We start from the raw sequence: 16649 nt of genomic DNA, 5'->3' as shown, positions 1-16649 counted from the left end.
TTACGATGCTGCAGTTTGGAGGGCTGCAATTTTTTCTTTTTCCATTCCTTCTGACAAGTCACTTTCATAAACATGGAAAGATTATCAGGGCAAGTGTTAGTCTTCTTGGATCCCCACTGGGAACATTTCTTCATGCATACTTTTTTTCTTTGTGTCTGCATTTTCTTTGCATTATTTATCTTTTATTATTTACCAATTTGTGATTATCTTGCCTAAATATATTTGATTTGCAGGATTATGCTGATAGGGAACTGACCTGTTTGATAAGAGGGTCTTTTTTTTTTTTTTCAAATTTATCTTTTGCCCACTTTCATAGGATGTCATGCATATAGTAATTGCTAGTATCGTGGATCAAACTTATGCTATATTGTTGTCATTGAGTGGTGGTGGTGGCAGTTGTAATTAGTGATGATAATGCATAGGTTATCAGTTAAGGTTGTCAGTGTATATTGGAGTTATACGCAATTGTTTATGTGGTACAAGTTGTAAAAATCAGTTTTTGGTTGAAGTTGGATTTGTGTGGCTGGATAAATTTTGTTCCATCTGATTTGTTGCATGATGTATGAAGGTAGTTGGGTATTATGTTAGCAAGATTTGGAAGATGATTATGGAAAACTAACTAAGCATTAAAAGATTGTTTTACACATTTTTTTTTTTTTTTTTTTTGTGATTAAACTAAGGCAGTTTTGTTTACTTGTTAGGTGGAAATGGAGGATATTATGGAAACAACACCAGCAATTGAAAACAAAGAAGTTGAAGGAGAAGATGCAGTTGAGGAAGAGAGGGAGACTTTCCTCAAGGTATGTGACAAAGATGCTGGCCGCTTCTCAGATGTAAGTACCAGCGGCAAAACCACTCGGTCCAATGATGCAGTCCTGCCACGTGGTAATTCTTGTGATGCTGCTAAACAGCAAGGTAAACAAGTCGATAAGATTGTAGGTGCAAGTGGCCAAAATGCAGCTGGCCGGAATGTTGCCTCTCAAGTTGTAGTTGGCGTGCCTATGAAAGATAGCATTAAAGATAGAAAGGGTATAGGCAGCCAAGGCAGTGATGGCCAATGTTCTTCCACTAAGATTCAGCATGGTGGTAATCATGGTGAAGCTGGTCAAGGCGGTACTAAGGGTAAACCTGGCCAAAGTGCATCAAGCCAAGGCAATATTAATAATGGAGCATCCAGTCAAGTTAGTGCTAGTTCAGGTGCCAGGGATCAAGGGGGTACTAATCACAGCAAAACTGGTCAAGTTAACACAAGTCAGAGTAAAATTGGCCAAGGTGGTGACAGTCGTGATACAGCCAGACAAAGTGGTAACAGTCATGATATGGCCAAACAAGATAGTGACACTCGTGATACGTCCAAACAAGGTGGTGACAGTCGTGATACGGCTAAACAAGGTAGTGACAGTCGTGATGCTATCAAACATGGTGGGGACAGTCGTCATACTGCCAAACAAGGTGGTGGCAATCGTGATATGGCCAAACAAGGTGGAGACAGTCGTAACACAGCCAGCCAAGGTGGTGACGGTCGTGGTGCATCCAGCCGAGGTGGTGGCACTCAAGGTGCAGCCAGTAATGCTGGTGCTGGTCAAGGTACTTCTGGGATAGGCAATATCAATGCAAATGCTGCTCAGAGAGCTGGTAATGAACGAAACTTGGGCAGTGGGAAAGGTGATTCACAGAAGCCACTTCCCAGCTTAATGAAAGATAATGGATTAGCTGTCAGGCATGGTAATATAGTGCAAAGAGGACTGAACCTTAGTGACAGTGGTAGGGTAGGCATGGGTCATGCAATTAATAGACAGGCCACTTTCAGTCAGATACAAACTAGTGGTATCAGTTACTCTGGTCAGGATTATCTTGGCTGGATTAGATCAGCTCAGAGTATACTTTACCAAGGATTTCTTGCACAAAATTATCAAGGTCGGGGATTTTTTGGACCAAGGTAGATTTACAGGCAGTGCAGACTGCATTAAAAAAAGTTTTAAGTATTAAACCTTGAGAGAGACAAAAGCAACATTTATTATTAAGCATCTAATTGTTAAATATTATTTGTAAACTTTTCTTTTCTTTGTACTTAAATTTAAATGAACATACATATGTTATCATTAAATGCATGTGTATTGAAGATGTTTGCCACTGTAATACTCGATTCACCTGCAGCAACTTGAATGATATGGTTCACATACATTTTTGTTTTGTTTTATTTGATTAACCTTGTTCCATTCCCAGCTGCAGCATTAAACATTTTTAGATGATAGAATTAACACAAGGTTTAGGTGTGTTGGGTTAGTGTTGCTTAACATTGTGAATGTGTTGTAGTAAGATGTAATGAAGCATGGATGCTACTTGCGTTATGTATTCCTGCAGTTGAGTAGAACTGCACTTGTGGGGGAGATGTGTATATTGCATATTCCTTGTGTTCCCTGGCTATTTTCTAATTAAAGGTACCTAAGTTTGAGATGGATGTTTCGAGAGAAACATCCATCTCAAACATTTGCATATTTATGAACTTTCACTTAGTCATTTTTCTGTTGATGACTTCAGAACCAACTGACATGATTAAAATTTGTGTTGTATTAAAAGTAAAGCCTTCATCACTCTAATTAAGGGTTGGGCCTCCCACCTTTTGCTTAGAAATATTGTTATAATTTCTTTTGTGAAGTTGTATGTTGGTCTGGAGTTCTCATAATTTATTCAAGGTTTCTCTCTTAAATTCCTAATATTTTATCAAAATTATATGACATTGGAAAACCAAAATCTGCTCTGTAGTTTTCTGTTTTCTTTTGTTCATGCTTAATATTATATTTGATAAGTATCAAATACATGTATTACCACATAAGCAGTGGTAAAATTAATTTTTTCTACTTATTTTCATTCTTGTTTATTTAATTCTTGTTTGCATTGTTATATTACAAAGCCTAAACACAGATTGTAATGTTTATAATTATAAGTTTTATCCAGAGCTAAGTATAACCACTGGCCAGTTGCTCTTTATTTTGCTTCTTCCGGGAATAAACAAGATGTTTCTTGTAATGCAGCTCAAGAGTGTCATTTACATGCCATTTTGAGGAATACAACCATATTTTGGGGTTGTGGTGTTTTCACAAATTACGATTATAGTCTGAGGTAGTATTTATGAGGAAAGTTTTAATTCGTGTGCTGTGCACTATTAATTACTGGTACATTTTTTAATTATTTAAATGTAAATCTTGTTCAGGTAATGTTACCAACACTAGATTATTACTGATAAAGGTAGTTGGTACAAGTGCACTGACAATACACTTATTAAAAATGTTATGAAATATTTTGAGTGAAGGACCCAATTGCTATACCAGACATAATACACTGAACATGTAGGAGAGAGATGTAGAGGATAATCATGCTAGTAGTGTCTCATCACTAGTACTTAGCTTCTTAACTGGACTATTCAATTTAGTAATCCTCACTGTTAATGATAAATGATAATTTAATCATGTACTAGAAAATGTAAACCACCAAGTTTGCATGCACAGTGTTGTCAGATATTTAAACAAATTACTTTACTATTATTTTCATAGTTTTTTTTTTTACTTATGGATCTTAGTTTGCAAATAATTCATCGTGGATGTCATAAAATTGAAGACGGCTAATGCTTCCAGACTAGATAGTTGTGTGCCCAGTTAGTGAGGGTGTTTCAGCCTAAGCCACACCACCAAGTATGTACTATACTGCTATAATTTATGGAAGATCTGTCATCTTTTATAAATTGATCATTTTTATACTTTTTTTAAATTTCACAAGCACTTTAACTAGCTTTGACTTGAATTGTTAACAACATTCCTATTAGCTGAGCTAATATGCTCCATCATTCATTAGTTTGATACTATAGAAATGAAGCAAAAAAATAGTGAGACAAGTCAAAATCACCTACAAAAGCTCTCTATGTAATATGCTTAGATGTACGTATTACATATAAGTGTCACCCTGCCTCGGTGGGAGATGGCCGACTTGTTGAAAAAAAAAAAATTACAAATTACTCCATATTTAATATAGAATTGGTTCCTCTCTAAAGTTGGTGTGGTCTGGCAAGACTTGGGTATTAAACTGAAAATGACAAGGAAACTTTTTTTTTTTTTTTTTTTTTTTTTTTTTTTTAATATAAATTAAAATACAGTTCAAGTTTGACATGCCATATTTTAATGGTTATTTAAATGTTTCCAGGTGAAACCAGTACAATATTGCCAATGCATTGATTAACAGTTTAGCCAGATTTGAGAACAAATATGTTATAATAAGGGTAGTCAAAAAACAGCTTGTATCAAACCCTAGAATAATCCAAGAGTCTTATGAGCTGTATTAAAGTTTTGTGAATAATGGAGAATGTTTCGATAAAGAATTATCATCCATAGCTGTATATATTATATTCCTGGGGTGGATGGTGGTGGACAGGACAACTTTTAAAGTCTTTATAAAATATGGCAAAAGTTCATGGCAGGAGGTTCCTACAGACCTTGCAAAATATTGAAATGTGTATCTCATTGCTAAGGCAGCCTCATGGGTGGGAGTGCTAATTTTGACAAATAATTTTGATGTATTCTCCTCATAATGATACATATTTATGATGTAGTGTATGGCCCATTGCTGAATGCTCTTAACTTTTTTATTATTTATAGGAGTGAGGTACAGATTAGCAAGTGTAAGAAAGTATAGCAATATTTCCAGTAGGACTTCAGCAAAAGTATGTGATGTCATTATAGCTGTGCAAGGTGTTCATAGATAGGGCTGCAAAATGTTGTAAGTGGAGCAAACTGCTCAGTAGTATTGTTAAAGCCAGTATTGTGCTTTGGGCTACTTTTAAAAAGAGTTTGGACAAGCATATAAGTGGGAGGGCTTGGGTGCTTGTAAGATCTACCAGGTATAGGATAGTAGTCTTGCTGCAGTGTTCTTCTGTAGTGTGGCTGCAAGAGACAGAAATTAAATTAAGAGTTGGAGTTTAAATAATTGCTATTGTGAATGGTGGTATTTTATTGGAAAATTTGCAAGTGTAACCACAGAGGTTGGTAGAGTACTCTGGAAAGCCTATTAATAGAAGAGAGTTAAAAGTGAATGCAGAAATGATTAAGGTGAGATTAAGTAAGAGCAAAGAAAATAAAACAGAGGTCAAAATAAATTGTTTGGGTGTCTCAGTGGTTGGGTCTTTGGTGGATGAGTTAAATTATAGATTAGATGCTGGAATAAACATTGCTAGAGTATTAATTAGGGTTTTTGTATTGAGGTTTGTCAGTGGATGAAAAAGAAAGTGAAACTGATTATAGAGGGTTTGAAACTTGGCATGTGAAGCATTGTCTTTAAATGTTGCAATTAGGATATTGAAAACAGGAAATGGCTTGTCAAGAGTTATATGGTGTGAATATTATATAGTGAATAAGAATTGAAGAAATTAGTGTATTTATATGAAAAGCACAATATTGTGTGTGCAGGGGTTGATTGTCAGGTCCTGGTCCTGCCTCTTAACTTGACACTCTGTAGCCTCATAGGCCCTGTCATACTTGCACGTGTGTGTGCGTGCGCGTGCGTACTTGCCTTTTTTTTTTCTCTCTCCTGCTCTTAAAACTATGTATGGAGTCTACTACTACAATTTAACAGGGATCATTCCACTTTCTAACCACCTTGAGATCGAAGAAATACTTCCTGACATCTCTGTGGCTCACTTGTCTTTAACTTCCAGCTGCGTCCTCAAGTTCCGGCTTTTTGCCTCAAACAGCCTGTCCCTGTCTACCCTATCAGTTTTCTCTTCTATCCTGTTGGGTGTATCCAGTGGAGGCTTGAAATTATAGGATAGTGTGAAAGTGGTGTATAGAGGAAAGGGCTGAAACATCAAGTAGGTTTGATTGTGCAAGATTATAATGAACTAGGTAAGATTTTAGGTAGGTAGGTAGGTCAACATTGGACCATGTTTGTCTTGGATAAGTGTCTAGAAAATATGCGAGGGTAAATTTATTTTCATCTTTGCTTCGTTCTACTTTTTTTGGGGTGGGGGGATTTATACAGCAATACATAAACTTTTAGATACATAGAAACTTGTTAAGAATATTTCATGCTGTACTTCTCAAAAGTGTAGAATCCTTTAATAAAATAGTTGCATGCTAGTTCGAATATTGCACCTCAGCCTGCTACATATTTGTAGTTTCCTACTCTTATAGGTTTAACGTTAAAAGATTTTTAAAAAAAAATTTTATTCAACCTACTACTATCTCAACAGTAAGAAAGAATTGGGTATCTGTTGTTGACTTGTATGATGTATTTGATTTACAAGGCAAAAAGAAAATTATATTTTAAATACTCCTGATTTTAGCAAGCAAATTAAGCAAGAAGTGTCAATTCACACCTTATCTGCTGGGCAGATAAGGTGTGAATTGTTTTTATTCACTTGGCAGCTTTAGGTCACCTCAGTGATGTCATAGATATTAAATTAATTTTCTTGTGAATATTTTGTAAAACTTTATACACACACACACACACAAATGGAAGTGCAAGCAGTATTGTTTTGTACTTAGCAAAATAAAAGTGTCTGTCTATCTTTATATTTTTATGCCTTGTTCTCTTGTTAAATAAGGTCCTCATTCTTGAGGTGATAACTACATTTGAATTAATTCTCCAAATATTGAAAGAGCAGGTGGGAACAATGTTGATGAAATATAGTCTGGTTTGGTTATCATAAGTACTGTATGAAGGATTTGATACTACAAGGCAATAGTAGATAAAAAAAAAAGCTGGATTACTTAAAGATTTGATACTACAAGGCAATAGTAGATAAAAAAAAAATGGATTACCTAAAGATAACATGTATACAGTATAATGTAGAACAAAAAAAGGTATATTAAAAGGCAGAACATGGAAGAAAATTAAGAGGTACAGTTACAGGTAATATTTCACAACTATCCAACAAATCAAAAATACATCTGTTTTGGATAGGTTGTGTATTGTTTCAGTCAGTGTTGTGACTTAGTCTTGGTGGGTATATGTTTGCTGATATGGTACTGTGGCATTAGAAAAATTGAAACAAACTAAGGAGTGGCACGACTATATGAGAAATGCAAAAAAAATATAAGTAGACGGGGTTCCTACCCTTCTGTGAGTGACAATGACAGCCAGTATATGGCTCTGTCACCAAAAGTTTGGGTGTTTGAAATGGATGTGCCAAATATACTAGCTTGCAGTATTTAATGATTTAAACAGAAATATTTTGGTAGGATTTGTATCCAGTACCAAAAAATTTATTTAACATTAGTAATCTTAAGGCTGCTTGCCAACTTGCCATTCATCATGTCCAAAACCATTAAAGTACATCAGATTTTATATAAATCAAAAGAGAACAATGGTGGTGTAATTGATCTTATATCACCCAGATCAACTTGAATGTAAATAAAACAGAAATACACCTAGTATTGTTGCAATTCTATGGGCAAAGAACCATTTTGCTAGTTAATAACAGCATATTTAGTATGATTTGGCATCTGAATGTTGCTTGTTTATATAAAGTTGATTGACACGGGAGGTTGTGGTTGGTTGCCAAATAATACTGCTTTCTGTTTTTCTGAACAGTTGTGAAATGTGTGTACAAATTCAAATGGAACTGTTAATGGTTTATATGGAAAAAAAAAAAATTTTTTGGCAGTTAACTGAAGAGGTCCCATCTACCTTCAAAAAAGCAGGGAGGGGATGGGAAGAAAGAACTATAAACTTTGCTTTTGAAGCTCAACTTTCTACTTAGAAAATGTACATCTTCAGATGTTGAATTAATGAACATACAGGGTTTAATTTAAAAGTATTAACTAAATTAGATTTTTTATTTATCAGAAGATCTCTTTATCAATAGTGGTTTTGACAAAGTAAGTTTGTATAACTTTTTTTTCGTCTCCCCTTCCCCTTTTCATTGATGTTATACTATGTTTTAATACCCATCTTCGTGTACATATACACAAGCTTGGAGTAGTTAGTGGCTATTACCATTTAAACCTTCATAGCGGAGTGATTCATTGCAAAGATTATTACATTTTTTTCATGATTGCTGTACCTGTGCTGTTCTTCATATTGGCCTTTATTCATTTTCATTCGTAGACCTGTGACTTTATCAGTGCTCTGCATGAAATTACCTTTCCTACACTTGAAGCCTTATAATACTATAAAAAATTTAGCTTTTAACATTTTCTGAGCCATGTTAGCTCTGCTCTTTCCTACTTTGGTCATTTATGCTTTCCCCTTCACTTCTCTCCTAATCCTTACATTTTAAGTTCTTTGCCTAAAGCTTTTAACCATTTTCAGTGATTATGCAGTATTAGTAGTCCAAGACACATTGCATATCTATTGTTCTTGACATGAAATAGCCATGTGGCCCTTCGGTAATGTTCATGGTTTTTCATATTTTATTTTTTAATCAAACCTTTTTGCTGTTGTAAGAATCGGCGTCTGTATTGTAATATCTTGACACCAAGGCAGGGGTTTGAATCCACATCTACATTAGTAGCAGTTGAGACAAATTTAGCAGTTGTTCATAACTAGTCTTTTATCAGTTAAATCTTTAATGTTCATTATGTGCATAGTTAATTACCATCTGTTCTAATATTAGCTTTAAAATTTAGCATTCAGTAACTTTATATACAAAACACTTATAATGTAGAGCTCTTGCACGTTGTACAGTGCTCTGTTTACCAGTTCCCGTTTGTTAGTCCCATCTCATTGAACAATTTGCTATTTTAATCGTAACGCTTTACTGAGTATAGTAGATTTCCAGATATTTAAATTCACTCACTATATCCATCTCTTTGATCTATAAAATATGGTCAGTATTAACTTTACACACAGACTTCTCTTTTCATAATGGCTATCTTTGATTTACAGACTTAACAAAGATCCCGTGCAAAGAGCAGTTAGGAAAACTTGTAGCTTAAGTCACATGACTTAAGAATGTACTTTATCAGTACATCTAATGCTTGTTATTATGAAAGCTGCACTTGTTATTTTGGAAAGAAGAAATTGGTACAGTAGTCTTAAATTTGAAATCATTCAAGAATTGTAATATTCTTGCACGTATTAATGTGTTCTTTTCCCTTGACGATGACTGTGTTTGTGATGGTTTTGCACGTCTTTAATGTTCTCTGTGTCTTTGTGATATTCTTCTTTCTTTTCTAAAGGCATTATAAAAAATTAGAAATGTTGATGAAAATGCTAAAAGATAGCCAGCGATCACTTGGGAAAATGCATTAATAAGATTAGGTGTCTTGCTACATAAAAAATGACACTGAAAAATGTGAGATCACGTTCGTACTATGTTCATTATAAGTAATTGGAATTTACTGTAGTATGTTGCTATCATATATTGATGAAATATTATAAAATAAATAATTAGTCTATTCTTCGGTTTTATTAATCAGACCAACTTATGCAAGCATTCCATATAAAAGTACCTGTGGCTTGCTATATGGAAATGCAATATGACTGATGCTGACTTTTTTTTTTCACGTGACAACGTTAGTTTCACTGGAAAATGTGGAAGCATAGTTGAGAGTAGTCGTTGGATGGCCTAGTATTTTATTGCAATTTTGCAATAGTAAGTTTCTTATCTTGCCCTACATGAATGAACTATGCTTCCACATTTAGGACTGTGGTGTTTGAAAATTTTCAGATACACTAAATACTTTTATTTATCATCTACAGTGGTACCCTGAGTTTCTGCCATAATTCATTCCAGAAGGCTGTTCAAGTGCCGTTACCGAACAAATTTGTTCCCAAAAGGAATAATGTAACTTAGATTAGTCCGTTTCAGACTCTCAAAAATACACTTACAAAAGCACTTACAATAATACACTTACATAATTGTTCAAGTTGGGAGGTGTACGAAACTTGGGTACCACTGTATTTTGGATAACCATGTTGTCTTCTGCACAGTGATACTGTCTTTAAAGGCCATAGCAATCTGCAGCTATGGTCATGAGCGTTTTATCTAATAATTCTGATGTGGATCAAATTCATGAAGTTTACACGTTTATGAAAATAAAATATTTTTCTGAAGCATTGGCAGTAATTGAAAGATAAAGCAGCTAGATTTGATTACACAAACTTGGTGGTGAGAAGTTTGCCAAAAAAAAGAGTGGCTGGGGTCCCAGCAAACACAACTTGAGAAGCCATCATAATACATTGGTAGATCCTCGAGTTAATATGTACTTGGCTTTAGGTTTGAATCCTGCACATTAATTGAAAAAGTTAAAATTGATAACAAAGATTATGTTGGCACACAAGTAAATACACTTGCTTTTGTCATGGATTTTAGCTCTCCGTGCAGTGAGTTCAGTACATTTGTATTTGCATATGTAAATATTTGATTTTCATATGTAAATACAGAATAGTAATTTCATGTGGACAGTATGAAATGGTGGATTTTTTTTTTTTTTTTTTTCCAAGAAGTATGACAAGTCCATAAAGTACTGTAAATCCCCTAAATTCACAAAAGCTACAGGTCTTGTGAAGTTAGAATTCACCAAATTCTGTCTTTATAATAAATTTTGTTTCAGATTTGGGCTTTTGTAAACTGTTTAAACAGGTCATAATGCTTTCAGTATTGCTAATGTAGTTAATATTGAAATGCATCAGAAAGAGGTTTTGGTATGGAAAATCCATCGAGAATATGCTGAATGGAACTCTAAAGTTAAGTTTCCAATTTAGGGGTCATGTACCAAGTAAAAAAAAAAATGGGCACAGGTAATTGAAACTATTTACCTGAGGAACTTCAGCATAAAGATTAATTTTTCAAGGACTCTAACTTGGACCTTTGCACATTTGGAAACAACTGCTTTTAAACATTTTATGTTGATTCTTCTGTTATTTAGGATTTAACCCCTTGACTGTCGCAACCCCCAATCCTGAGGTGTCTCCTGGTATCGCAAAATTTAAAAAAAAAAATTATTTTTTCTTATGAAATGATAGAGAATCTTTTCCCGATTGTAATGACACCAAAAAAAAAAAAACGAAATTTGATGGAAAACTGACGGAATTATGCTCTCGCGAAGTTAGCGACCTCGGCACTGTTTACAAATCGGCGATTTCTCCCACTTTGAGCCCTATTTTCGGCTAATTCCATTGTTCCAGTCGCCCAAACTCATAGCTATTTCTTTAGAACTCCATTTTTTCTATCGATTGAGTACAAGAAACTGCCCATTTACTGATTTCAACTACCTAATAATGTGGTCAGAAATTTGCAAGTTGGCCAAATGCACGAAAACTAAAAAAATATGACAATTTCAAAATAAGGTCCAGAATGAACAATGCAGACATTCCTGGCTCTAAAATAACATTTTCTTTGCTCGTCAGTCATGTCTCCAGGCCCCTCTGATATTACTCTTGCTTTCTATTTTGAATTTTTATTCAAACAAAAAATAGAAGACTTATTATTATGCAGACTACTGCAATACTGTAATAATTGTATAAATAACATCAACCCATTCATGACTGCATATTAGAATGGCTAGTTGGACATTTATTGGACAATGGCATCATTTGTTTACTTTTGAACATTGGCAAAAATCAAACATTTCCCCTACTTTGAGCTCCATTTCTAGGTTCTTTTTATAGTAAAATCAATCAAAATCACCTTTATTTCTATAATATGTTTTCCATTCTATCAAATGAGACCAAGAAAACGAGAATACAACCATAAATGCTATATGAAAATAGACCACAAAGTCGGCATTTTAATTAAAAAAAAAACGGTCTGTTTTTTTTTTTTCTCATTATGCACTGCGTGCTCCAGGAATTTTTTTATATGGTGCACACTGGCCACACACACCCATTCTCTCACATGTGGGCCTACCAGCTTTCTCCTGCCTGATTTGAAGCCGCTAGAATTTGAGTATACGTCAAACACAGTACCTCGTAAGACGTATATATACGGCCGCGACAGTCAAAGGGTTAAAAAAAAAAAAAGCATATGGAGAAGTTGAAATTTTATTTTACGAAATGAAGGAAAGTGTGATTTTAGGAAGAGGAACCCTAACCAGTAATTTTTCTTAAGCTCATTCACTGATAGATGCAGTATTCGGACTTATCCCAAGTCTTGGATCATATAAAAATATTAAAAACAATACTTTTATTAAATTTAAATCTATATGCTTGCCCAGGGAAAGAAGGTAGTGGTAATATTTTTTTTAATATTCTTAAAATTTGTAGTGGATTATGAAACATTTTATATTTTTTATCCATTATTTTCTATTTTTGTTTATTAATGTTTTATTTTTTAATAATTGAGAGAAGTGTGTGGTGTGAGTGTCATGGAGAGAATTTGGAGTGTAGAAACTAAAACATGATGTGAGGTGACCAAGGGTACAAGTCAAAAGGGTGGTTTGGGCATGTGGAGAGGATGGAGAGGGATAGGTTGACCATGAGTGTATAAATCTAGGATGCAAGGTAAGAGCAGCTGGGGCCCTAGGAATGGTTAAAAGCAAGGGGTACAAAAAGCCATTTTAGGAGCTTGATTTGAGCAGGTTTGGTAGGAGTGCATTAAGACAAGTGGTTTTTTAATGGATGTTCCGTTGGGGTGAGAGCAGTGTAACTTTTATGAAGGAATTTAGGGAAGCTGATTAGCCGGACTTGAGTCCTGGTGGTGGGAAAGGTGCTTTGAAGGAGGGATGGGTATGTTGCAGTTGGAGGGTAGTTTGACTGTGATACCAGCAAACTTTTGGAAGGACAGCAATTGAGTGAAAATCATTGACTGGGTTTTCTTTTGGATTATCCTGCCTTGGCAGAAGGAGCAGTTGAATTAAAACAAAGAGAGTGAGTTTGACACTGTTCTTCTCATTTTGTTATAATATTAGAAACTGTTTATACAAGTTTTTACATTATAGAAAATAGAAAGACTGTCTAAGAAAAGCTTATACGTGAGTGTGTGGTTGTGTAGGTAAGGCTTTTATAGTACAATTTAGTAGAAAAGAGATGAGAAATTGTAAAACTTATTAGCACTATCATGTGAGAAGGTAAGAGAATTGCAAAGCTTTTTACAAGGTAAAGTTAAGTTGATGGAGCACCATTAATTATAGAACATCACAATGTAACTTTTTTACTTTTATCTCTGTAAAATCAAACTACAAAGTAGTTGCTGTGGCAAAAAAATTTCTGCACTCTGTGGCATGTGGAAATTTGTAGAGTATCTGCTAGTGTTTTTACTTCCTGGATTTGGACAGTATAACATAATTACCATTTCTGGGTTTACACAGTAGCTGCCTGGTCAAGAATTATTGTATACAGTTAAAGATCTACATATTAATTAATTATTTATGTAAAATAATATTCAATATTGAACTTATGTTTTTAGTATTTCTTATTTTGAAAGATGCTAAGTGCCTGTAGTAATCTTTCTGTTCTTAACTGTTGAGTCAGACTTTGGTTTAATGGGTAACCATTGTAGTTACAGCACATTCTTAAGTCAAAAATAAGGACATCTTGACACTGTGGAAGCTTCTACCCGATTTGCAGCATTGAATTGATAAAAGCTAGACAGTGAAAAAAAAGTGCATAAATGTGTGTGCACATTTGTGTGTATATCTTGTACTCTATATAGTTTACTAAATGTTCAGATTCATGGGACATGTGTTCTTAGAGGTCCCAGCAAATTCAGGAACTGTGATTGCCATTAAACACTAATGTATAATTATTTGAAATTTGGGCTAATGTTTTTCCAAGGTCAGCTCCTTACATATTGTGTTAACCACATTAATATTGATTTGTATGAGAAAGAATACCAATTGAGAAGAGAGATTTGGGTGTAGGAGTTGCAGGGAGCACATTTTTAAGAAGATCCTGTGGTTGATTTTCAGTTAAAAGGTTGCACACAAAGCAATAACAAAATGGCAACTTGAGAAACACGGTGAACAATACTGAAAATTATTTACAGGAGGCCCTTTAGTCAAACTTAATTGTTGAATCCAGGCTACCACAAATTTGGAAGGCTGACTGTGTAGTGTAATGTTACTAGTGATAACCTGTTTCTGATAACCAAATAGGTAATCACTTTTGTTTTTATATAGTAGTATACATGATGGCACATTTGCTTTTAGTGAAGTCACCTGTATGTCATTCCTGTTTAAGACATTGCATGTTGGTACACTGGTGTCCAATTACTGTATTGTTTACAATATCCTGGTGTTGATACTTCACCCCATTTTTGGTTTGCTTTCAGAGGTATTGAAAAAGTACTGGAAAAAGATTCAAGAAAATAATTAACTCCCATAAACAGAATTTTTTTTTTTATGTAGTTTGCCTTTAAGGGCTTTCTCACTTAAGCCTAGCATTTTTAGCACCATTCTTGCATGTGTGTAAATTCCAAATGCATGCATCAGGATAAATGATAATGAGCTTAATAGAAGATTCACAGTTGATTTTCACATACTCAAGGACAAGTACCAGAAATGGAGAATATAAATTGCTATTGAATTTAGATGATTATTGGGGCATTACACATCTAAGACATTGCTACTGTACCTGGTGAAGTATCACCATAGATACTAAAAGAATCTTGAATAATGTGCAACCTCTTGTAGATCTTCAGGAAATAATTGAGAAGAGATGTCTTGCCAGGAAATTAGGTGGCAGTAAATGCAATGTTGGTACTGTACTTAAAAAAAAAAAAAATAAGACATTAATACAAACCATTCAAGATGTATAAAAAATTGAGGTTCAGAAGCCCCCAGTGGACAGTGTTTCCTTAAAGTCCTAATAAATGTCGTAAGCTTTGCATGTGTGTTAATTTCAAACATTTTCGGTATTAATATACCTTATGCTTATAAGCAGAAATTGACATGTAGCAAACAAATTTCTTGAACACTGTTGCTCTCAGATAGACTAAAGATCAGACAGGTGGCAGCATGCATATTGCAAACTATATAAACAACTGGAGAAACAAGCTGGGTTGACAGGAAAGGTACTAGCAGGGATTGAAGAATCCTTGAATGGTGTGAGAGTAAGAATATGAGCATCAAGATGGGAGTGTGTAACTAGGCAATTATCAAATATTTATGAATTGCTTTTTAACAGAAGTAAACTACATTTCTTTCTTTATAAATTAATAATACACACAGATGAGGGCGGTATAACACTGCAAGAGGACTTCAAGAGGCTGAAGAAATGGTCAGAAATGTGACTTTGTTGAAGTTTAGTTAAAATAAAAACAAGGTATTTAAACTGGAAAGAAGAGAAAAGAAATCAGAGGTCACTAGAAAAAGGAAGGGGAGGGGCAACGGAGATTTTACAGGAAAGCAGACCTAGGAATAACCAGTGTGGAACTTTCAGAGTTTTAAATGAAAAGTGAAACAATAAGGGCCAAAGGAGCACATCCTCACTGGTGCAAATAAGCTATGAAGAAGGAATAAAAGAGTTAAGCCAGTCACTGGAAGAATGAGTAGGAAGAGATAAAATTAAAACATTAAAAATAACTTGTCATAAATAGAATATGACACAGTATAATGCTGTATAAAGAATGATACTTAAGGAGAGTATGTAACAAGAGAAAGGGGACATAGAAATTATACACCCACATCTTAACTGTGGTAAAAAATGCCTTAAAACTTTTTTTTTTTACCATGTTGGCTTTTCCGCACATTAATCATTACATGTACTGTATATTTACTTTTGCAAAAAAATAAAAAAATAAGAAAAAATCTTCAAACTAGCTTCATAATATATTTATTGCACTACGTAGTTATGGACTTGTGCATTTCAGCATTGTAATAAATATTTTGAGATTTTAGTCCTTCCTGTCTTATATAAAGTCTACTTCAGCAAATGTAACTTTATAGAATGTTTTAAGGCATTGTCCACCAAAGTTCAGATATTGAGTTCATTTATCCTTACTATTGGAAATGGCTCGTATGCTATTAAACGAACAATTTTGTCCCTGGTAAGCTTCTCATTGTCATTCAGTTCTTCGTAAATAAAGTTACTATTGATCGACGTGTTTTGTTTATTTTTTACCTAAGTGTGTGTGTGGACAAAATAATGCAATACAATTTCACTCCAGCAGGAGGAAGGTGACAGCACATTGCATTATATGAAGTAATATATTTGTCTACATGTACCTGCATTTGTAATACTATGAACTTAGTAATCTCCCACATTACTGTGGCTTAAGGTGGTGCATTTGAGGGTTTTCTGGTAATTCAGCTTTTTTTTTTTTTAATCATGGAGAAGAGGGGGTTGTGGTCATTCTTTTAATTAGAAAAGCAACTTCTAATCAAACATCTATATTAAAATTATGCAGAGTAGTGTAGTTGAGCAGAATTGTTTCTACAGTGTGATGACAACTTTTTATAATGTGAAGTACATTATAACAAAATTGCATATTTATCTTTTAATTATACTCGTCGAACTGCATTTTGCATACTGAAGAATTACTAATTTGAGCCATTAATCTATGATATTAGTGTATTTCAAACATGCAAATATTTCTGGGATATTTGTCATTATTACTTAATTATTTGAGTTAATACTACTGAGAAGAGTGATCTAAAGTGTGATACAGTTCAGTATTGTAGTAGCACATTCTTGAGCCAAGTTTGTATTTAGATACAACTTAAAACAAAAATGTGTGAAGCTGTTGCTTAAAACAACAGCAAATATGTTAGGCAGTT

General features: G+C 34.2%; 1 protein-coding gene across 8 annotated transcripts in view; it reads left to right on the top strand.

Annotated features, from left to right (window-relative positions):
* Positions 1–16649, top strand: part of LOC128686925 (hornerin) — a 121795-nt gene that overhangs the window by 81219 nt on the left and 23927 nt on the right. For 7 of the 8 annotated variants that reach the window (XM_053774207.2, XM_053774210.2, XM_053774209.2 and 4 more), the window contains one exon: positions 702–9392. In XM_053774207.2, coding sequence (XP_053630182.1) covers positions 702–1943 — 1242 coding nt within the window. In that variant the 3' untranslated portion in view covers positions 1944–9392. Of the gene's footprint in view, positions 1–701; positions 9393–16649 lie in introns of those variants that run through there. The other variant, XM_070082598.1, reaches the window with a different exon arrangement.

This window comes from Cherax quadricarinatus, chromosome 7 (assembly GCF_038502225.1).
Source record: "Cherax quadricarinatus isolate ZL_2023a chromosome 7, ASM3850222v1, whole genome shotgun sequence".
NCBI lineage: Eukaryota > Metazoa > Arthropoda > Malacostraca > Decapoda > Parastacidae > Cherax > Cherax quadricarinatus.
Note: the sequence above shows the minus strand (reverse complement) of the source record. Positions and strands in the feature narration are given on the sequence as shown.